The 23402-nt window shown below is 36.5% G+C and overlaps 1 protein-coding gene across 6 annotated transcripts in view; it reads left to right on the forward strand.

Moving 5' to 3' along the window:
- The window catches only part of Zranb3 (zinc finger RANBP2-type containing 3), a 232121-nt gene extending 212909 nt beyond the window's left edge, over positions 1 to 19212 (forward strand). For all 6 annotated transcript variants that reach the window (XM_046463792.2, XM_046463794.2, XM_046463796.2 and 3 more), the window contains 5 exons: positions 1126 to 1268; positions 8419 to 8529; positions 9563 to 9953; positions 16353 to 16484; positions 17727 to 19212. In XM_046463792.2, the coding sequence (XP_046319748.1) occupies positions 1126 to 1268; positions 8419 to 8529; positions 9563 to 9953; positions 16353 to 16484; positions 17727 to 17825 (876 nt within the window). In that variant the 3' untranslated portion in view covers positions 17826 to 19212. The remainder of the gene's footprint in view (positions 1 to 1125; positions 1269 to 8418; positions 8530 to 9562; positions 9954 to 16352; positions 16485 to 17726) is intronic.
- Positions 19213 to 23402: the final 4190 nt, after the last annotated feature.

Below are 23402 nucleotides of genomic sequence, written 5' to 3' on the forward strand. Positions count from 1 at the left end.
GAGCGATCACACCTAGAGCTGCTGTTTCTGTAGATAGAATCATCCTCGAATCATTTAATTTCTCATTCACAGGATTAGCAACTGTGTTATTTGTATCTGTCAGAATCACATTTTATCTTTTAAAGTTAAGTTCTAACAATGACAAATTTTGAGAGCAGGAATAATCACACATTGGACAACTCTTTTTTAAATATTTTTTAGTTGTAGATGAACATGATACTTTTGTTTTTTTTTTTTTTTTATGTGGTGCTGAGGATCAAACCCAGTGCCTCACATGTGCTAGGCAAGTGCTCTACCACTGAGCCACAACCCCAGCCCCCACATGGGGCAACTCTTGATTCATTGTCAGAAGCACCAGCATGCAGCTCCAAGCCAGGTAACTGCCAGGGAGGTCTTATGCTTGTTTGTGACTGATTTGCCTTCACTGCTAATGGTCATCATGTTGTAAGACTGACCCAGCATGCAATCTACCTTTATTACTATTTTTTAAACAGGGAAATAGTGATTTTTTTAAACTCTTTGAATGGAAATGAAGCATTACCCAGTGGTCAGCTACACCTGTTATAAAGGAAAAGGAAGCAACAAGCTATTTTCTTGATAATATATAATCCTGACTCTCAAATTCCCCCTATAAAAAAATAACTAGTTATGTATGATTGACTAATAAGTAAGAGCAATGCTGATAAAAATGTCCTGGATTTTATGACTTTTTTTTTCCCCCATAGCAACTCAATCATCAGATACAAAATGATTCTCGGATGCTATACGATAGCATCTTTTAGATAGAATCATTTTCTTGCTACCACTGCAAGACCTACTGTCCGTAAGACCAATTTTGCCTTGGCTGCTGCTAGAGTATATGCTTCTAGATTCTTCTCAGTGAGCACATTATCATTGTTGATTCCTGTGTATGTTAATGACATACACCAGGTGTGCTAATCATAGATAGTTTACAATAAAGGTATGAAAACTGTATTAAACCAACCCTTAAATTGTGGAAGTCAAAAGCCTGTTTCAGGGATATAACAAGACATCAATTTTCTCGTGTTGTTAACAGCCTTATTCTGAAAGGAAGATGACCAGTGAGCTGCTAACTCTTTTAAAATTATTTCATTTTTCTGCCAGATTTTGCGGTTTGTTCGAGAATGGAGTAGTCTAACTTCCATGAAGCAAAGGATAATAAGAAAAAGTGGGCAGTTATTTTGCAGCCCCATCCTTGCTTTGGAAGAGATCACAAAGCAACAAAACAAACTAAATAGTACTAAACGGTATGAGTTCTTTTCCTTTTTTCTTTTGTATTGTATTATTTTTCATAGTTATTTATATAAGAGGTCTGTGACATCTTATGTAATCACTAATGAAATCTTGATGAGTTAAGAAAAGTCTATACATAAAATCTAGCAACATAATTAGATATTTAATGAATTTGCTAAAATTCACTGGAAAAGATCAGGTTGGGGGCTGGGGTTGTGGCTCAGTGGTACAGTGCTTGCCTAGTATGCGTGAGGCACTGGGTTCAGCCCTCAGCACTACATAAAAATAAAATAAAGGTATTGTGTTCACTTACAACTAAAAAATATATTAAAAAAAAAAACAAACATCAGATTGTCCAGATCTAGCCCATCGTGGGTCCCACTCATTAATCGAGAGGCCAGTCACAGGTTAGTGCAACCTGTGACCTGCTAAGCCTATTAACGACAGGAAGACAATCACTCTTAAAACATCAGCGTGATCTTGGACCCCATCTCTTTTGCCTTGCACGCATGTGGCATGAATTGCAGGTGCCATGCATTAGGGGAACTGGTTTTATTTGAAATACCATCACTTTCAAAGTAACGGAAGGTTAACTACCATGATTGGAATTGAAATAAAAAAGTTAGCTGTCACACATTTGTTATCATTTGCTTTTATCATTACAGGACCCTTTCTAATCCTTTGTACATCTACTTTCCTTTCATGACATCACAATAATCTTTATCTCACTCAAATATCTTTTGGTGTCATCTGAAATCCAGATTCTTTATATTCTTTTCTTAGCATGAAGCAAGGATTATCAGGAAAAGTAGTTAGCTGCTCTCTGCACTTTGGAAGAGATTACAGAACAATAAACCAAACAGTAACAATAGCAGAGAAAGCCCTTCATTTCTTGCTGTCTCTATACACCTGTAACATATTCCTATCCTTACATTCCATCACTTTACAGATGAAAAAAAAAAAAATCAATGGTATGGGGCGTGGATGATTAAATAAAGTTAGCACCATTCAGTGAAAATGTCTTCAACTGTTTCAGTGCATGGCATCAGGTACATCTATGTGTCAGAACAAGGAATGATACTTATAATAAGTTGTTAAGAATAAAAATAAGTATTAAAATAATGATAGAAATACAAACATCTACTTGCCAGTTTTGACCTGGAAATTCTCTGGAAGGACACCTTAGAAACTCACTAGAGGTTTCTCTAGAACAGTGGTTCTCAACTGGAAGCAATTTTGCCCCTCCCCCCCCAGGGTTGCAATCTGTGGAGACACTTTCAATTGTCATGACTAGAGAGTGCAACTAGGGATTATCTTGTGGTACAGTTCCAAGATGCTCATGAAAATCCTTCTGTAAATAGGTCTATATCCCCAAAGAATTTTCTGTCTTAGAATGCCTATAGTGCTACTGTTGAGAAATCTTTCTTTAGGGCATAAAGTTAGGTAGTTTGTGAAGGTGAGAGTCACTTTATGTTTTATGCCAGAATTACAAACTCATGACTAAAAACAAAACAAGAACCTGAATGAATGAATGAGGTTAGGTTTAAAACTAGAAAAGGATGAGGTTGGGGCTGAGATGATGGCAAATTGGAAAGTGTATAACCCATCTAAAATCACTCAAGTTCAGATTTAAAAATAAAATACTTTCTAAGCCAAATAAAACTCTCTGAATGATTGGGTTTATCCATAAGTTGTAAGTTTTGTCCTCGTATCTAAACTCTTCTGTACTAGTTTAATTTTCCCATACTTTATATAACAAATACAAATGAAATGTATGTGTATACATTGTACATATATGTACATACATGCCAACCTACAAAAGTATACACACACGCACACTTAATGTCAAAAAACATTCCTATTTTATTTTTTTCAATATTTCTTCCAATCCTCTCCACTTTTCTCATTTTTGTAATTGATCTTCTCTTTCTTACATGATTGTAATTCCCTTCATAACTGAATTTACAGCCCACTCCAACCATTTCTAAGTGTGCTATATTTTGTTTCTTTATCAGATATGGATGACAACTTAAAATACTAGCTGAGAGAGATGACTGATCATGTATAAAAGGAAATATGAACTCATAAAATCAATATAAACCAAGCTCAGACCCACCACATTTTATAAATGGCATTTATAAAATTAAATATAGATGATATGTTTAAGCTGTATCTTGTAGTAGCAAGCATCAGATGAAATCATTAGATTTGTATCTGTAAGAGCTCACTCTGGCAGCAGTTAGGAGATTAGATTAAAAAGGGCAAGACTTGAAGTGAGAAGACAAGAAACATTTATTTTCTATTACTACCATAACAAATTACCACAAATTCAGCATCTTAAAACAACACAAACTTGAGGCTATGGTTATGGCTCAGTGGTAGAATGCTTACCTAGCATGTGTAAGGCATTGGGTTCAATCCTTAGCACCGCATAAAAATAAATAAATAAAATAAAGGTATTGTGTCCATCTACAAACAAAAAAAAATTAAACACATATTTTTTATCTCACAGTTCTAAAATAAGTCAGAAGTCCAAGTTGACTCTTGCTGATTTTTCTGCTCTGAATTTTAGGCTAAAATCAAGGTATTGACCACATGGACTCTAATTATTAGGCTTGGATAAGAACCCATTTCCCAGCTTATTCGGATTGTTGGTAGAACTCAGTTCCCTGTATTTGTAGGACTGAGTTCCAGTTCCATCCAGGCTGTCAGCTGGTTGTCACCATCAGCTCATAGAAGACTCTCTCTGGTCCTAGCACATGAGCCTCTGCATATCAGGGCCATCAACAGAGTGTCACATTGTTCTCTGCTTGGAATCTGTCCTCATCTTCTGCTTTTAAGACTTCCAGTGGGCTGGGGATGTGGCTCAAGCGGTAGCACGCTCGCCTGGCATGCGTGCGGCCCGCGTTCGATCCTCAGCACCACATACAAACAAAGATGTTGTGTCCGCCAAAAACTAAAAAATAAATATTAAAATATTCTGTCTCTCTCTCTCTCAAAAAATAAATAAATAAAAATAAATGAATAAAATATTTTTTTAAAAAAGTTAAAAAAAAGACTTCCAGTGATTATATTGAGTCCACCTAGTAATCTCCCAGTCTTAAAAATCAGCAGATTAGAAACCTTAATTATATCTGCCAAATCCCTTTATAGCATTACCTAGATGAATTTATTGAATAGCCTGATAATAGAAATCTTAAAAATTTCCTAAATATAAAATCTTAAAAATTCTCTTACAAGCCAGGCATAGGCAGCACACATATTTGTAATTCTAACAACTGGGTAGGCTGAGACAGGAGGATTGAAAATTTGAGGCCAGCCTGGACAACTTAATAAGACCCTATCTCAAAATTTAATAATGCAAAGGTCTGAGGATGTAGCTAGTAATGACAACAACAAAATTTTATCTGCCACCCCAAATTAAAAGACTCCTGATGAGGCTCTCTGTTAAGGCATTAGCAATGGGAATGGAGGGAAAAGAATGAAGAGAGCTATTAAGGATATGTATCTAGAGCCCTTGGTGTCTGAATAAAGAAATGCAAAGAGGGAGGCCTCCAGGGAAACCAACTTAGCAGAGCCACAAATGCTACCCCCACAATGAAATGTATACACCTGCAGAGGGGAGGTACAATCAGGAGCACTCTGATTCTTATAGCAGAACCTCAGTAAGTCTCAGTATTTTGGAAAATCATATATCTCAGAAAGCAGGTATGAAAGATAGGGCTGAACAACAGAAAGTCTGTATGAGGAGCAATTAGACCCTGGATCTCTTATCTCTCTCATTACTTTCTAGAGAAACCAAACTAGAGAGCCTCCAGACTTGGAGATAAGGAGAGAAGCATTATACTGAAAAATGAAACCATACTATGTATATAACCAGAGATATGAAAAATTATGCTCTATATGTGTAATAAGAATTGTAATGCATTCCGCTGTCATTTATAAATAAATAAATAGAAAAATGAAACCCCTTAGACCCATTTCTTCACTTAGCTTCAAGAATACCAGCAACCACATTTTACTTCCTAGGCAGCAAGGAGGAGGATTCATCTCTTTAAAATATTAAGTGGCTTTAAAAAAAAAAAAAAGAGGTAGTTACTGAGTTTGGAAATTCCCCCAAAAGCTATGGTTAGGTCTCCAAGATTATTCTTCTGTGATTCCACCAATTTGCAGGCCTCAACCAAGCTGAGGTAGCTTCTGGATGACTCACTCTTAGATGTGAATGGAAGCCAAAGCCACCAGCCATTGTTGTTCTAGAGATAGGTATGATTTAGTGGGAGAGCAGTTATTATTAGAATGCCAACTATTTATCCTCTACCTATAAGTGGTCTGTAATACAGGTCAGCAACCCAGAACCCAGGACTCTATCCATTAGTGTGGACCACTTTCCAGTGCACAATTTTCTTGTAAAAGATTGCCATATTCCACTCCCATCCTTATTCAGGAATTAATTTAATTTATGACATTCTTTCTTCCCTATTTGCAAAAAATGACAAGTTGGAATATTTACATGGACTTCCTAGCAAACATTAATGGAAAATTAAATATTGGCAACTTGCAACTAAGTTTGAAACATTGTCAGCTTCCTTCTTTTGGGTCTATTGATCTGTTTCTTATGGTTTGCAAAAACTTACGCTTAAAGCTTAAACGTTTTATACAAAAGAAAGAGGTTATTTTTGGTTCCTAAATCTCTGGCCAGATTTCTCAGCATCTTTTAAAGTTACTGAATAAGGTTTCTAATCTTTTAAACATTGAATAATACCTGAGACAAGGCTTAATATCCTATTGCCCCTCAAAGCTAGGAAGGTTTTTGAGTACATTTAAAATCCACAGAAAAACTTTAGCAAAGAACTCTTGTCAAGGGAATAAAAGGGTTGGGAAAAAAGGTGAGGGGATGTTGAGGAAATATAGGAACTAAAATGTCAAGTTAAAGAGCTCAAATAATTCACTGTGATTTAACTTCTTTTGCTTTAAGAAACACACACAAGTGGAAATGCAAACATGTGGAAAGATACCTGTACACACATTTAAATTTATGACATTAAAGTCATAAGGAGATACCTACTACTATTAGCAGAGATTTTTTAAGTGACATGGTTGCACTAGTGAAAGTGTGAGAAAACTTCCTTTTGTTGCTGATGGAGATGTGCACTGGTACAGCCTTAAAAATACCCAAGACTTTTAACCCAGGAATTCTATTGTGGAGACTTATTTTACATATACTTTATGTGTATAAAACATACACACACATACATATACACACATTGTTGTGATAACAAAAACTAAAAATTACTAAGAGCCCATTAGGTATAATGGTTTATCCAAATAATTGGCCAACATGGAACCATTAAAAAGAATAGAGCAGGGCTAGGGCTGCAGCTCAGTGATGGAGCGCTTGCCTCACATGTATGAAACACTGGGTTCCATCCTCAGCACCACATAAAAATAAATAAATAAAGGTATTGTGTTCACCTACAACTAAAAAAAATTAAAAAGAATAGAGCAACTCTGTATGTACTGATACATAAAGATCTCTGAGGTGTAGATTGAGGCAAAAAGAGCAAGGTGAAGATTAGTGTCTACAGTATACTATCATTGATTTCTAAAACTAAAAAGTGTAATGGGGAGGGAGTGCTCGTGGACATAAGTTTCAGAAGTGGGGAACTGGATGAAAATATTCTACAATCAGTGATGATGGTGTCACAACCTTGTGAATATATTAAAATGCAATAAATTGTAAGCTTTAAATTGAACAAATTTTATAGTATATGATTATAGGTCAATATAAATGCAAAAATAAATAAAAGGTACACACATATACACAGAAAAAATTAACTGTTTCCAAAAAAACTTACCAAAAACTGACAACAGGGTGAATTCTGGGATAGAAATGAGAGGAAAACTCACTGTTTACCATGTAAACTGCTGTATGCCTTTTAAGTTTGAAACTATGCCCATGTATCACCTAATCAAAAATAAATAAAATAGTTTATAGGAAAAGGGAAATCTGTTTATCATTAAATCGTCCTTAATAAAATAAAGATTTCTAAAATATTACCTATAACTGCACAATTCCATTGTGATTTAACTCTAATTTTATTGTTAAACTGCCAAATGAAGATCTACTCAAATATAAAGAAATTCATATTTAATAATTTTCTAGAAATCTACAAAAAAAATAGGTGCAAACTACAGAGAAACTGGGCCGAGCTAATTAGGAGGAATTAATTGGGTAATTGTATTCCCCCATCACCTTTAATTAGAATTACTTTCCTCTTTACTTTCAGTCCCTAAACCATTGTGTCATATTGACATTGCTGTGTAATAAAGTTCTGAATCCCACATTACTGGCTTTGTTTCAGTAAAGTTTCCATAAACCTTGTATGAGCTAATACTAATGGGAATAACCTTGAGATTGTAGGAAATGTGATAAAACTTGGTTAACTTAAAAAAAAAAAATCACGGGGCTAGGAATGTAGCTCAGTTGGTAGAGTGCTTGCCTCGAATACACTGGGTTTAATCCCCAGCACCACACACACACACACACACACACACAAAAATCACTTTACCCAAAACACTGATGATTTAGGTGATTTGGGGAAGCCTTGAAGAGAAGGTCAAGAGGGAGGTAAAAAATGCACTTGGAAAGTTTCTGCACAGCCTGGCAAGCAGTTTTCTTTAGGCTGTCAGATATGCATGTATTTGGTCATTTTTTATCCTCACACCCACTTCTTTTTTTTTTTGAGAGAGAGAGAGAGAATTTTAATATTTATTTTTTTTTAGTTTTCGGCGGACACAACATCTTTGTTTGTATGTGGTGCTGAGGACACAACCTGGGCCTCACACATGCCAGGCGAGCATGCTACCGCTTAAGCCACATCCCCAGCCCATAAATTTTGAAAATTGATCCAAAAGGTAGTGAATGACTCTTGAATTTCTTAGAGAAATGATTCTTGAGAAAATGAATCTGGAAGAGAGATGTTTTTCCCACATAATGGTCAATGTAAAGGGTGAACACTACATTTCCTAATTCTAGTATTAACACAAAAAAGGAATTGTATCTTTCTTTTGCTCCTACTGCTTTTGTAAGGGGCATCATGAACATGAAATAGAGAAACCTTTATGTGAGGGATGGGAAATCTACTTAACATGTAATTGTTCTAGATATATAACCAAAGAAGATGTTGCTATAGCCTCGATGGACAAGATGAAGAATGATGGGGGCCATGTCCGTCTGATCACAAAGAAGTCTGGGCCGTGCGTCTATTCCACAAAGTAAGGACATAAGTACTAAGAATAGTACCTTAAATTTACACATTAATTTTTGTAATAATACCTCACCTTTGTGTGGTCACTTTAGAGGTTACAAAGAGCTTTCACATTTTAGTAGCTCTTCAGTCCTTCTAACAACACTGTGAAGCAATGAATTCATTATCTTAGGATTAGAGACAAGGAAGAACTCTGACACCAACTGGCCTAAGTGGCCTGTCTCAGACCTGGATGGAAGATGCCAGGAGACATGAGGTCAAAACTGGATTCTGCCCCTCAATCTTGATGTCTTTCAACCTTAAAAAGCTTATCTTTTTAACCTTCCAATGACCAACCATGAAAAATAAGCAAAGCAATTATTGTTACTTCACAGTGTAGGACTCTGCAACACAATCGAGTACTGTGCCTTTCCTTTGTTTCTAATAAATTGAGATATGTCCCATCATGTTTCATTTCTAATTTTAATTTGATCAACTCTAAGCTTTCCCGTAGGAGACATGATATTTAGCAAGCCTTTTGTTCTAATTCCTATCAGCACTATCAGCTACATCACTCCATCACTTTTTGGTTATAAAAATTCACTACATCTTGTAAGCCAGCAGATACTAGACAAGTGTTAGTATGACCTCTTTGGCCTAATGAGGTATATGACGGAATATAGTTAGATAGCAGGATAGCCACTAAACTTTAGTTGGTGTTTCTCATTAGCCTGTTCTTTCCCAGCCTAAAGAAGCATTTCTTAACTTCTGATTTTCCAACTTCTCCAGATGTTTCAAAATCCATTTGTTTAACATAGAAGCATCTTAATTCTCAAGAGAGGCAGCATATATCAAATCAATTTTTGTAATACACCACTCTTCTTTGCTTGGCATGGCATATAGAGAGCTGACTACAGCTATTTCATCTCCACACTAAATCACAAAATGTGTGGACCCTGTATTACTACTTATCAATGTAAAAACTAAAAGCCTTTATTTGAAGCAATAACTTTGGTATATACATTTGTTGGTTACCTATTCAATGTTTTGTCCAATTATAGAAACCTTCTTGAAGATGGATCCTGTGTCCCACTTCCAAATCCCTCCACAGCACCAGCTGATCTCAGTATAGCCAAAGGCTATTTGCAAGCTGTGGATAATGAAGGAAATCCTCTTTGCCTTCACTGTCAGCATCCCACTTTCCAAACTAAGCAAGAGTGTAAAGCAAATGCTTGGGATTCACGGTTTTGCTCCCTGAAATGTCAGGAAGAATTTTGGATTCGATCTGATAACAGTTATATGCGAGCCAGAGTATTTGAAATTGAACATGGTGTGTGTCAGCTATGTAATGTGAATGCACAAGAACTCTTTTTATGTCTGAGAGATGCACCTTTAAGCCACAGGAAGAATCTTCTGGATGCCACCTGGACCTCAAAACTCCCATTGGAACAGGTAAATTGTAATCAAGTAACAGAAAGTATCTTTGTACTGAGTGATGACTATTGACTCGTTAACTTTATTTTTTTTTTAATTTTTTAACATGGGCATTTTCAAGTATATATTCAAAAGTAGAAAGAATAATGAACTTATGTTCCCATCATCCAGCTTTAATGGTTTTATCCACATTTGCCATTTCTTTCTTGCCTTACTACTACTACTTTTTTTTTTCTGAAATATTCTAAGGCAAATTCCAGACAACAGTTTGTTATTTTCATTGTGTATCTCACAGGTACAGACTTTCCTCTTTCCTTTCCTCCCTTCCTTCCTTTCTCTTCTTTACCCCTTTCTCTTTTTTCCTTCCCCTCTCTCCCTCCCACTCTTCTTTTTTTTAAATACAATCCCAACATGAGTTACAACACCTGACGCAATTACAATTCCTTAACTATAGAGAGTTTATGTTTGGTTTCCTAGATCGCCTGAGAAATGTCTTTCTATAGTTGCTTTATTCACATTAAGATCAAAATGTGGCCCATATATTGTTTTCGTTGTTGTTGTTGTTAGGTCTTTTATGCTCCATTTAATCTATGAGAGCATCCCATCCTTTTTCTTATATTGAAGAAACTTGATCATTTGCTGAGCATGGTGACACATGCCTATAATCCCAGTGACCCAAGAGAATAAGGCAGGAGGATTGCCACAATCAAAGCCAGCCTCAGCAATTTAGCAAGGCCCTGTCTCAAAATGAAAAATAAAAAGATCCTGAAATATAACTCAGTGGTAGAGCACCCCTGGATTCAACCCCAGTATTGCAACACAAAAACAAAAAAGAAACTGGATCATTTGCCTGTAAGATTTCCTACATTCTGGGTTTGTCTCCCTCTGTTCTCATGGAGGTGTTTCATATGCTCTTATATCCCCCCAATTTTCTGAATGTTGTTTATAAGATCTAGAGACTTGATTAGATTCTAATTCAGTTACTTTTGGGAAAAGATCTTAACAGGTGATTCATTGCATCCAGAGGCACCTAAGGTCTAGGAGTTCCACATTTTCATAATGTTAATATTGAATGACAAGAGGCAAATGGATAACACAGAGCGACAATGAGGAGGCCATATTACATATGCATTTACATATGTAACATACATTTATGTATATTCATTCCATTGTGAAATGTACTTTTAAGCCAGGCGCAGTGGCACACACCTGTAATTCCAGCTACTCAAAAGACTGAGACACAAGTATTGCAACTTTGAGGCCAGCCTCAGCAACAGCAAGGCCATCAGCCACTAAGTGAAAGCCTGTCTCAAAATGTCTCAAAATAAAAAGGGCTGGGAATGTGGTTCATTTGTAAAGCGTCCCTGGGTTAAATCCCTAGTACCAAAGAAATAAAGTATTTTTGATAAAGCAGTTTATGACAAAATATTGTTTGTAGCACACTATCATCAATATTCATTTTGATTTTCTTTTCTTTTTTTTTAAATAGGAAAGGTTTATTTTGGCTTATGATTTTAGGGGTTTCAGTCCATGGTTGCTTGGCTCCATTGTTTCTGGTCAGAACATCATGGCAGGCAAGTGTGACCGAGCAAAGCCACTCACCTCATGGTGGTCAAAAACAGGGAGCTGGGGGTATGGAGATTCCTTGGAAAGCTGGGAATGGAACCACCATTTGACCCAGCTATTCCCCTTCTTGGACTATTCCCTAAAGACCTTAAAAGAGCTTACTATAGGGATACTGCTACAACAATGTTCATAGCAGCACAATTCACAATAGCTAGACTATGGAACCAACCTAGATGCCCTTCAATAAATGAATGGATAAAAAAAAATGTGGCATTTGTACACAATGGAGTATTACTCTGCACTAAAAAATGACAAAATCATGGAATTTGCAGGGAAATGGATGGCACTATAGCAGATTATGCTAAGTGAAGCTAGCCAATCCCTAAAAAACAAATGCCAAATGTCATCTTTGATATAAGGAGAGCAACTAAGAACAGAATAGTGGGGAAGAGCATGAGAAGAAGATCACCATTAAACAGGGACGGGGGGGGGGAGGGAGAGAGAGAAGGGAGATTGCATGGTAAAGGAAGGAGACCCTCATTGTTATACAAAATTACATATAAGAGGAAGTGAGGGGAAAGGGGGAAAAAACGAGAGAGAAATGAATTACAGTAGATGGGGTAGAGAGAGAAGATGGGAGGGGAGGGGAGGGGAGGGGGATAGTAGAGGATAGGAAAGGCAGCGGAATACAACAGACACTAGTATGGCAGTATGTAAAAAAGTGGATGTGTAACCGATGTGAATCTGCAATATGTATACGGGGTAAAAATGGGAGTTCATCAAGACAGGGATGCCCTCTCTCACCACTTCTGTTCAACATAGTTCTCGAAACACTGGCCAGAGCAATTAGACAGACGAAAGAAATTAAAGGCATCAAAATAGGAAAAGAAGAACTTAAATTATCACTATTTGCAGATGACATGATTCTATACCTAGCAGACCCAAAAGGCTCTACAAAGAAACTATTAGAGCTAATAAATGAATTAAGCAAAGTGGCAGGATATAAAATCAACACGCATAAATCAAAGGCATTCCTGTATATCAGCGACAAATCCTCTGAAATGGAAGTGAGGACAACCACTCCATTCAAAATATCTTCAAAAAAAATAAAATACTTGGGAATCAACCTAACAAAAGAGGTGAAAGACTTATACAATGAAAACTACAGAACCCTAAAGAGAGAAATAGAAGAAGATCTTAGAAGATGGAAAAATATACCCTGTTCATGGATAGGCAGAACTAACATCATCAAAATGGCGATATTACCAAAAGTTCTCTATAGGTTTAATGCAATGCCAATCAAAATCCCAATGGCATTTCTTGTAGAAATAGAGAAAGCAATCATGAAATTCATATGGAAAAATAAACGACCCAGAATAGCAAAAACAATGCTAAGCAGGAAGTGTGAATCAGGCGGTATAGCGATACCAGACTTCAAACTATACTACAGAGCAATAGTAACAAAAACAGCATGGTACTGGTACCAAAACAGGCGGGTGGACCAATGGTACAGAATAGAGGACACAGAAACCAATCCACAAAACTACAACTACCTTATATTTGATAAAGGGGCTAAAAGCATGCAATGGAGGAAGGATAGCATCTTCAACAAATGGTGCTGGGAAAACTGGAAATCCATATGCACAAAATGAAACTGAATCCCTTTCTCTCGCCATGCACAAAAGTTAATTCAAAATGGATCAAGGAGCTTGATATCAAATCAGAGACACGCCGTCTGATAGAAGAAAAAGTTGGCTACAATCTACATACTGTGGGTTCGGGCTCCAAATTCCTCAATAGGACACCCATAGCACAAAAGTTAATAACTAGAATCAACAAATGGGACTTACTCAAACTAAAAAGTTTTTTCTCAGCAAAAGATACAATAAGAGAGGTAAATAGAGAGCCTACATCCTGGGAACAAATCTTTACTCCTCACACTTCAGATAGAGCCCTAATATCCAGAGTATACAAAGAACTCAAAAAATTAGACAATAAGAGAACAAACAACCCAATCAACAAATGGGCCAAGGACCTGAACAGACACTTCTCAGAGGAGGACATACAATCAATCAACAAGTACGTGAAAAAATGCTCACCATCTCTAGCAGTCAGAGAAATGCAAATCAAAACCACCCTAAGATACCATCTCACTCCAGTTAGATTGGCAGCCATTAGGAAGTCAAACAACAACAAGTGCTGGCGAGGATGTGGGGAAAAGGGTACACTTGTACATTGCTGGTGGGACTGCAAATTGGTGCAGCCAATTTGGAAAGCAGTATGGAGATTTCTTGGAAAGCTGGGAATGGAGCCTCCATTTGACCCAGCTATTCCCCTTCTCGGTCTATTCCCTAAAGACCTAAAAAGAGCATGCTACAGGGACACTGCTACATCGATGTTCATAGCAGCACAATTCACAATAGCAAGACTGTGGAACCAACCTAGATGCCCTTCAATAGACAAATGGATAAAAAAAAATGTGGCATTTATACACAATGGAGTATTACTCTGCATTAAAAAATGACAAAATCATAGAATTTACAGGGAAATGGATGGCATTAGAGCAGATTATGCTAAGTGAAGCTAGCCAATCCCTAAAAAACAGATGCCAAATGTCTTCTTTGATATAAGGAGAGTAACTAAGAACAGAGTAGGGTCGAAGAGCATGAGAAGAAGATTAACATTAAACAGGGATGAGAGGTGGGAGGGAAAGGGAGAGAGAAGGGAAATTGCATGGAAATGGAAGGAGACCCTCAGGGTTATACAAAAGTACATACAAGAGGAAGTGAGGGGGAAGGGGAAAAATAATATAAGGGGGACAAACGAATGTCAGTAGAGGGGGCAGAGAGAGAAGAGGGGAGGGGAGGGGGGATAGTAGAGGATAGGAAAGGCAGCAGAATACAACAGACACTAGTATGGCAATATGTAAATCAATGGATGTGTAACTGATGTAATTCTGCAATCTGTATATGGGGTAAAAATGGGAGCTCATAACCCACTTGAATCAAATTGTGAAATATGATATATCAAGAACTATGTAATGTTTTGAACAGCCAACAATAAAAAATTTTAAAAAAAATGGGAGTTCATAATCTGCTTGATTCATTTTGATTTTCAAAACTCAGTTTGATTTCTGATCTTGTTGCTTGACAATTCTAAATTTCAGACTAAAGTAAAATGTGTAATTTTGTAGTGTGCTTAATTTAAAAGGAATACTCCTGAGTCACTGTTTGCCTACTAAAGTATTGGATGAATTCCTGACAGCTAGACAAATTATTTATTTACCTAATATTACCAAATTATAATAGAACTAATAATCATTTCTATAAAGATAAATTAATGTCTTTGAGAACTAGAGAAATACACTATTTCTCTAATGACATCCAGAGTTCTTGAAAGATCCTTTGGTCTAACCAATGAGAGACATATTGTACCCATTCCAGGGATATCAGCCAGCCTCTACTTACTGTCCACTGTGTCAATGTGAAGCTTCCGGAAGATATCCAGTGAAATCACTAAGGCCATTTGAAAGCAACTGTCTAGAAAGGCAGAACTAATATGGTAGACATCTTAACAAAAGTGCTGTAAGGATAAGGAGCATAGGTGCTCAGATTGGGGAAGACCAGTTAGAAAGGGAATGATTTTTTTCAAAAGATGAATTTTGGATATTGAAGAGTAACGCCAAGTGATTTGCCAGTTGCTAGGAAAAAATTAAGAGGCCCCTTTTGAATTTTCAAGTCTGTCAGAGTAAAAGCTACTCAGAAAGAATTGGTTACAAAAGGCAAAACCAAAGGAGATTTTTTTTTTCCCCAAAGAATATGACATTTGCTTCATGTACAAGACTGCCATTTGTGGTTGCTTCTAAGAATACCAGTGAAAACAAAAATCATTATGTATCTTCTAACAGAAGTTGGGAAGTTCTGTACAGAAGAGAAAGTAAAGCAAGTAAAACAAAGGTCATCTGGACAGAGTTTACTGTTCCAAATGCTGCCTCTTGGGGCTCCTCACAGGTCAGCACTATCGATCAGGTCATTGTGCCTTTGGAGGATCTGACTTGCTTTCTTCAGAGTGCTTTAGAAATAATCTTGTGTTCCCGTCACCGGCAGTCATGAAGTTAATTATACTTTCTTCCTTGTCCAAGACCAAGAAAATTAAAACAATTGTCATACTTGTCATGGTGATGTTTAAAAACTGCACTGCCATAGTGTAAGTTGGTTTTACTAACTCAAGTACAATGTTAAACACATCCCATTTTTTAATGTAGGTCATCACTGGTTAAATATTAAGTGTTCAAATATGGACTGGCCTACACAGTGACTGTTTTAAGGGGACATCTTTGTTTATTTCAAATATGCAAGTTTAGAGGTTCTAAAAATTTAATTCCAGTCCATGGAAGTTCTCTGGTGAATAAAATAAAAGTAAGGGTGAAAGCTGTTAATATGAAACTGCCATTGATATAGTAACTAATGCATTTAGGTGAACTATTAAAGATTATTTGAGTCAGTAATATTAAGGAGTTTTTAATTTCCAGTCTGTTCTCACTTTTGGTGTAGTGAATATATAAACTAAAAGGTACAGAAAAGACAAATCTGTCAGGAGTCTTGGTATTTTATACTTGCTTATAAGTTTTCAAAATGGATTAGATAAGAGGAAAAAACTTTTCAGAAACACATTTTATTGCTTTCAAATTGTTAACCAAGAGGGTTTTTGTCAACTCACAATAAAAGCTATAAAAAACTACACTAATGTATTTTCCCCATGATTCCGCTATATAAACATGATTACACAATGCAAAAACCAACAGTTCCTACAGTGTATGTTCAAAATTGCTGATCTTGTGTTTTATTGCAGCTAAATGAAATGATAAGAAACCCGAAGGAAGGACATTTCTGGCAGGTGGATCACATCAAGCCAGTGTACAAGGGAGGGGGACAGTGCACCCTAAACAACCTGCAGACTCTCTGCACGGTCTGTCACAAAGAGGTCAGTGGAGCTCACAAGCAGCTTTGACTCCATCCTAGGAAATCCAAAAGAAAATATGCAAACAGGTGTAGGTGATTATGTGGATAAGTCTATACCCCTGCTCTAGGGTCCAAGATGCATTTTTTTTCCTTTTATCACTGGACACTTGCCCTTCTTCTTGAGGCCTATATAAGTTTTCAGTCACAGATGCAACAGAAGCACCTTCCCTCTTAATTCATTTTAGGACCAAGACATGTCACCACTATCTAGAAAAACATGAATACAACTTATTTATTTACAGTCTTGAAGAGAACCAGACCCCAAAACTGAAAGTTTTGTGAATTAGGGCAGTGATACATGTTTGCATATGACTAAGAATGTCCTAAAATATTGAAGAAAATTCATAAATTGTCTCTAGGACTAACTCAGCTCAACATGAAAGATATTATACCGCTAGTTTAAGTATAAAACCCATTATACTAGGTACATCTTTGTACAACCTGTTGCTTAAAATGGCGGTGTAGGGGATGGTATAGTATTGTTATCTACCAGGATGAATTCTTAACACACAGTCCCACAAAATAACCAATTATATTTATGGTTTTTAGAACCATTTGGATCTTTTGCCAGTGTTCATAAATGAACTCTTTTAATCCTTTTTTTAATATTTTAGATTCCACAATTTCTTCATAAGTATAATTTTTATATAAATGGGATCATATCACACAGGCAGGTTTTGTTTTTGTTTTTAGTTTTAACCTTCTTTTCTTTCATCCTTACTATCTGGGTTCATGAACTTCAATTGGGAAAAATGTCATCTGATTTCTCAGCTGTACAAATTAATAGCAAATTCAAAACCTGTAAGAGAATTAAGAAATAGCCAAAGAAAATGTAACCTGTTCTGTAATTATTTTTTCAGAGTCTCATAAATATTTTATTTGTGGGATTGGCAGAAGAATCGAGTTGTGGTCTGGCTTATTTTATTTTCTACATTGGGTTATCTGTTGAGTTGGGAATGGCTTCTGGGACCTGAGAATAGGAAGTGGGAAGGCCCACTCCTTATCAGATCCTGGTAAAGCTAAGACTCAGGGCACTAGTCAGAGCTGCTGAGGTACTCTGCGTTGTGGTTTGGAACAATCCCTAATGGCTAAGCACTGGGTATAGGGGCAATGTAGATTTCATCTAGACTAAAAATACAGTTTTTGAGCTTCTGAAGCCAATGCTTTTTTGCTAATACGTGCACTTACATTTGTTACCTTTTAGAAAACTGCTAAACAAGCCAAGGAAAGAAGCCAGATGAGAAGACAATCTCTAGCATCAAAACATGGATCAGATATAACACGATTTTTGGTGAAGAAGTAAAGTAGAAAAAATATATGAATGGATGACAAATTGTCTACGTGTGGAAGAATTTTTTTTTAATATTTACTTTTTAGTTTTTTTAGGTGGACGCAATTATCTTTATTTTTATGTGGTGCTGAGGATCGAACCCAGTGCCTCATGCATGCCAGGCGAGCATGCTACCGTTTGAGCCACATCCCCAACTCCACATGTGGAAGAATTTAATTTAAAAAAAATTTATGTCTGTCTGATATTTTCAGAGTGAAAATTTTAGAACATAAATCAAGAATTTAAATTCTGGTTTTATGCTAAAATACTTTTAGTGTTAAATACTTTTTGAAAGTACTTAACCAGAAACTTAAATATAATGCTAAATATTTCCATGGTATTATATGACTTTATTTCTCAATTATGTTTCACCAAGATTTTGCTAGCTTTTGTTTCTCCTGCAATATGCCTTAAACACTGTATTTAACATAGATAAGTGTTTAAAAAATATACTTTTAATTACCTGAAAAATGCTCTTCTTGACTACTATTGGTTCTGGACCATCATAGGTGTAAATGGAATACTGCAAAACAATAAAAGACAATTTCAGAGGTAAACCATCATAATTTAGGAATTCTGAGCCAAGCATGACCAATCTACTTAGTATGCAAAAGAGACTTATTCATTAAATGCCTCCAAAATAGGGCTAAGGAATGTATTTTGGCTTTATTATTTTTGCTTTATCTCTCAGACAGTCATCTTTATTAAAAAGATAACTTTTAAAAATAAGCTAATCGTATTTAATAATGTTTGTGGATTATTTGGGTATTCTGGGTAACTATTAAAACTAATAAACAACTGAAAACATAAATGCCCCTTAAGCCTAATTTTTTAAGGTTTATTTGTTGTTGTTGTTGTTGCTTTTATTTTTAGCATGTACAACTAAACTTATTGTCAAATACCCTTTGATTCTTGATTCTCATTTTTGGTTTTTTAAATCTGTATTATTTAAAGTATATTTCTGGTACATCTTTTAAAAAGAATAATTATAAAACACTTTATATTAAAGCATAATTGGATGGTTATATGTATTTAAAAGTATAATGATAATATTAAAATGTAAGTGACATTAGAAACAGGGCCTAATCCCACTATATATCATAATTGTAAGAGGAACAAGTTAGAGCTACACAAACTACAGGTTCAAGGAAGCATTACATTCCCCAAAAGCACCTGTTTGTAGATACCACTTGGATATAAACATCATTATTTTAGCATTTACCAATTTTAATTAGTAGATGTCCTTTTAAAACTTGTTTTTAGAAAAATTATACAATCATGAATTTACCTTTCTGAATTGTCATTTAAGTTTATGGCTGTTTCATTGCATGAGATTAAATAGTATTGTTCCTTTTATAAATTAGGTTGGACTTTCTTTGGTCTCTTTTCTGCTTTGCTGGTCAGGCTCTTTACAGTTTTCTGCCTCATTTCCAGGTAACCTAGGATTCAGTTGACAGCCTAGCACAGCAGGCTGCCTTTTCTCCAACATGGGATGTTTGCAAGTGCGAGTTTGGTCTAAGTAGGTCAGATTTGCGTGGTGCATGCTCTTTAGATCAAACCAAGGTGGTGATTCTAAGGAGAAAGTTCTCAGATGTAAGGTCTGTATGATGGTTTGAGGTGAAATGATTCATGAAGATGGTTTCTGTGCCACATTTCAAAATTCAGATCAATTAAAAACACTGTAAGGAACAATGAGCATTTGCTACACAGCACATTGACTGGCTCACCCCATCTCTTCCTGACACATCTCAGAGCTGCCCTGCCTTCCCTGATTTTATCTGCTTCACTCGTGGGGCACATTGAGATGAAGACTTTGGGACTGAAAATAAAGGCAGAAATTTATCTAATAGCCAAAACCTAAGGCACATCTTAGGGAGGCTGTTCTTTCATCCTCACAGTCTGAAAGAGAAGCTGCCCTCTATGGATTCCAAATAGGACGTTCTGACAATAGATGCAGAAAGTGTCAGGGCTAGCAGCAGACCTTGCTCGCAGAAAGAAGTACAAGGGCCCCCTGGGGAAGAAGACAACTGTGACCACACATGAGAGGGAAATGAAATGAAACTCTGAGGGGGGGTTATGGGAGTATAAAGAAGGATGGACCCAGCTCTGAAAGCACTCAGAGAAAAGAAAGCAAAGGCTCTGGACCCTGGGAATAGAACCGGGACATCATAGCTGAGAAATGAACCAGTTTACAATATGGAACCATGTGAGACTATGCCTAGGCTGCACCTTTGCTTGGCTCAGGAGCACAGCCAATGTGGGGATGCTGTGGGCTTTGGGGGGGCTTCTTGAGCAAGGTGAGCACATTCACCCTAATCATGCACCCCAGTATCATCTGCCTTCCTGTTCCTGTCACAGAGGCACATAAATTCCAGATACTCTCTGATGACTAATAAAGTTGCTTTGAATAGCCCCCCAGAGACCAGAAGGAATTCATAAGAAATTTTCAAAGAAGCCCACTTTCAGAGTTAATCACAGCCTAACATACATTTCTTGTGGAGATCTTCCTGTAACAAATGAATATCCTTCTGCATTTTCTTAGTTATGTATGTGAAAATGATTTTCTGCACACCTATATTGCTAATAAATTGAATCTCTTCTTCAGATCCTTAAATGAAACTTTTAAAATATAATTTATTTAGAAATAAAAGTATGATGCAAATCAACACTCTTGAGATTAAAATGGAAAGATTATTTTTACTTACAGGGTTCAGAATCATGGAAATCAAACATCCAATATAGATTGTAGGAATAATATCTCATTTTCTATTGCATATTATTCACTTGTCTCTCATTCCCAATTTATTCTTTTGAACTGGAAAATTACAAACTCTTTGTCCATCCACCAATCTGAATTTCCACACCAGAAAAACATTCCATCTCACCCCAAGGTTGTTGTTAGTTGTTTTCAATAGTTAAGGGTGTTTTGCCACTGCAGCTGTGTTTTTGCTTACCATCAAGAAATGTCACTGTTGCTAAAATATTCTAGGTTCCAACCACCTGCCTTACCTCAACAGTTTTCTCTCCTAGCTTTATCAAGTCATGGAACAGAATTTTTTCTATAGTAGATAATACTATTTTCTGGAAACTGGCCTTTGAAACACCTTAAAATATTATTACTTATTCTGCATTTGTTAAAATGTTCATAGTTCACAGTCTCTCTGTTTTAGACATCTATCTTCCCTACAACCAAATTGCTTCATTAGACTGCAGAATCTCTAAATATCTATAGATGCATGATAACTATATTAGTCAGCTTCCTGACACTATAGGAAAATGCATGAAATAATCGGTTTATAAGTAGAAAATGCTTATTGTGGTACAAGCTTTTGGAGGCTCCAGTTCATGATTGGTTAGCTCCATTGCTTTTGGGCCTGTGTCAAGGCAGCATATCATGGCAAAAGCATATAACTGAGCAAAAGCACTAACCTCATCAACCAAAAAGCAAAGAGGAAAGGACTGGGGTCCCACAGTCCCCTTTGAGGACATCCTTCCAGTTGCCTAAGACATCCTACAGACCCCACCTATCGAAAGTTCCACAGCCTCCCAATAGCACCACCCTGGAGACTAAGCCTATAAAACGCAGACATTTGGGAGATATTCATTACCCAATAGCTAAAGTCTGTATAAGAATGATCCCAACATAGTTTTGACTTTATGAACAAAATGAGCTCAAGAAAGCTCCAGAGTGGTACCTGAACCTAGCAAGTTTACACGTGAATGTGACACTCTTAGTTCAGTCTTCTTGGTTGTAACTCCGTATTGCTACACTTCAGTTCTAGAGCCACTTCTGCACTCTATAAAATGTCTTCTGCTTTCTTTATAATATTCCTTTTCAGAACTGTGACTTAATGCATTAGTATTCATCAATTGGATGTTCTTTAAAAGATACACATGAAACACTGCTGTGCTGCTGTTTTGGAAACTGCCATTAGGATTTTTAGGGAAGATAATTGCAAATGTCAAACTGAAAAGTAGTTGAGAAATGAAACACAGGAGTCATCTGAAATTTAAAATATCATTTTTTTTGAGGCTAATAAAGTAGAATTAGAGATCATGTCATGGTTCAGCAGCCACAGTCAAGCTTTCTAATATTTGGGGTGTCCTATGTTTAGCTGGGGCAACCCCCCACTGCAGAAGAACAGGAGTAAATTTTATCGTGGAGTAAGTACCCTTACCCCAAAACCCAGACCCATAGCTACTTGTCTTTTTAGGGACAATGAGAGAAAGATTCCCCAGGCCTAACTTTAGGGCCTGCATCCTTAGCACATAAAGGTGGTCTGTCCTGTAGACAAGACAGGCTGATGAGAGAGAAATGGCAAGTGTTTCATTCTTCATGCCTTTTCCTAAATGTACCAATGGCATGAGTCACTCAGCCTCCTCTGTGGACAAGGGAGTCAGGGAACAGAGAGAGTCCAAAAGTTTCCCCTTGAGATATGAGGAAAAGGTAGTTCATATTTCATCATTGTATGCCTCTTTCCTATGTATCACAATGACAAAACTAGTTCCTAATTAAATATCATAGCTCAAATGTTACTCTGTCCCCAGCACTTGGAAGTATTCAGTAGTTTCTTAAATTCCCCCTGGACGTTAGAAGCCATCCTTTACCCTGACAATTGTCTACTCTAAGGTGCATGCCTGTCCTTCGTCTAGCCTAATGTGCATCTCTGAGACCACTTGGTTCCCCATGCCTGGACCAGCTTGTAAGAATGATTCTCTGACTTGGTGTGCTATATTATAGTGTGGTTTCAAATCAATAGGTTAATAGAGGTCAAGCACCTGAATTTGTTAAAATAAATCCTGCTGAAGTTTTGTTTTTAAAGATGATTTGTGAATTATGACCACTAATTATCTACAAAACATGTTGAGCTTCTAGACCAGTGCCATCCAACAGAAACATAAGCTAAGAGTACCGTTCAGTGTCATGAAGTATATTTACACTGTTGTGTAACTACTACCACTATCCAGCTCCAGAAAATTTTGATCATCCTATATTGAAATGGTGTACCCATTAAATAGTAACCTCTCATTACCCCCATCTTTTAGTCCTTGGTAACTACCATTCTACTTTCTGTCATTATATATTTGACTACTCCATGGACCTCCTGTAAGTGGAACCATGCAATGTTTAAATATTTGTCCTTTTGCGTCTGGCTAATTTCACTTTAGCATCATGTCCTAACTGTTCATCCATGTTATAACATGCATAGGAATTTCCTTCCTTCCTTTTCTTAAACTAATATTCTATTGTATTTTTTGTATCACATTTTGTTTTTCCATTTATCTCTCCTTAACTTGAATTGTTTCCTTCCTTTTAACTATTGTGATTAACGTCTAATGTGAACATGAGTGTACAAGTGTTCTTTAGGATATATGAACAGCAGTGGAATTGCTGGAACAAATGATAATTCTATGTTTAATAATTTGAGAAAATATCATAGTGTTTTCCATAGTGGCTGCAGCATTTTACATTTCCACCAAAAATGCCTAAGAGTTCTCATTTTTCCACATCCTTACCAATGCTTTTTGTTTTATGGTGGTTTTTTTTTT

The sequence above is a fragment of the Marmota monax genome, unplaced genomic scaffold, assembly GCF_021218885.2.
Source record: "Marmota monax isolate L192 unplaced genomic scaffold, Marmota_monax_Labrador192_F-V1.1 WCK01_AAM20220418_F8-fsc00034, whole genome shotgun sequence".
NCBI classification, from domain to species: domain Eukaryota; kingdom Metazoa; phylum Chordata; class Mammalia; order Rodentia; family Sciuridae; genus Marmota; species Marmota monax.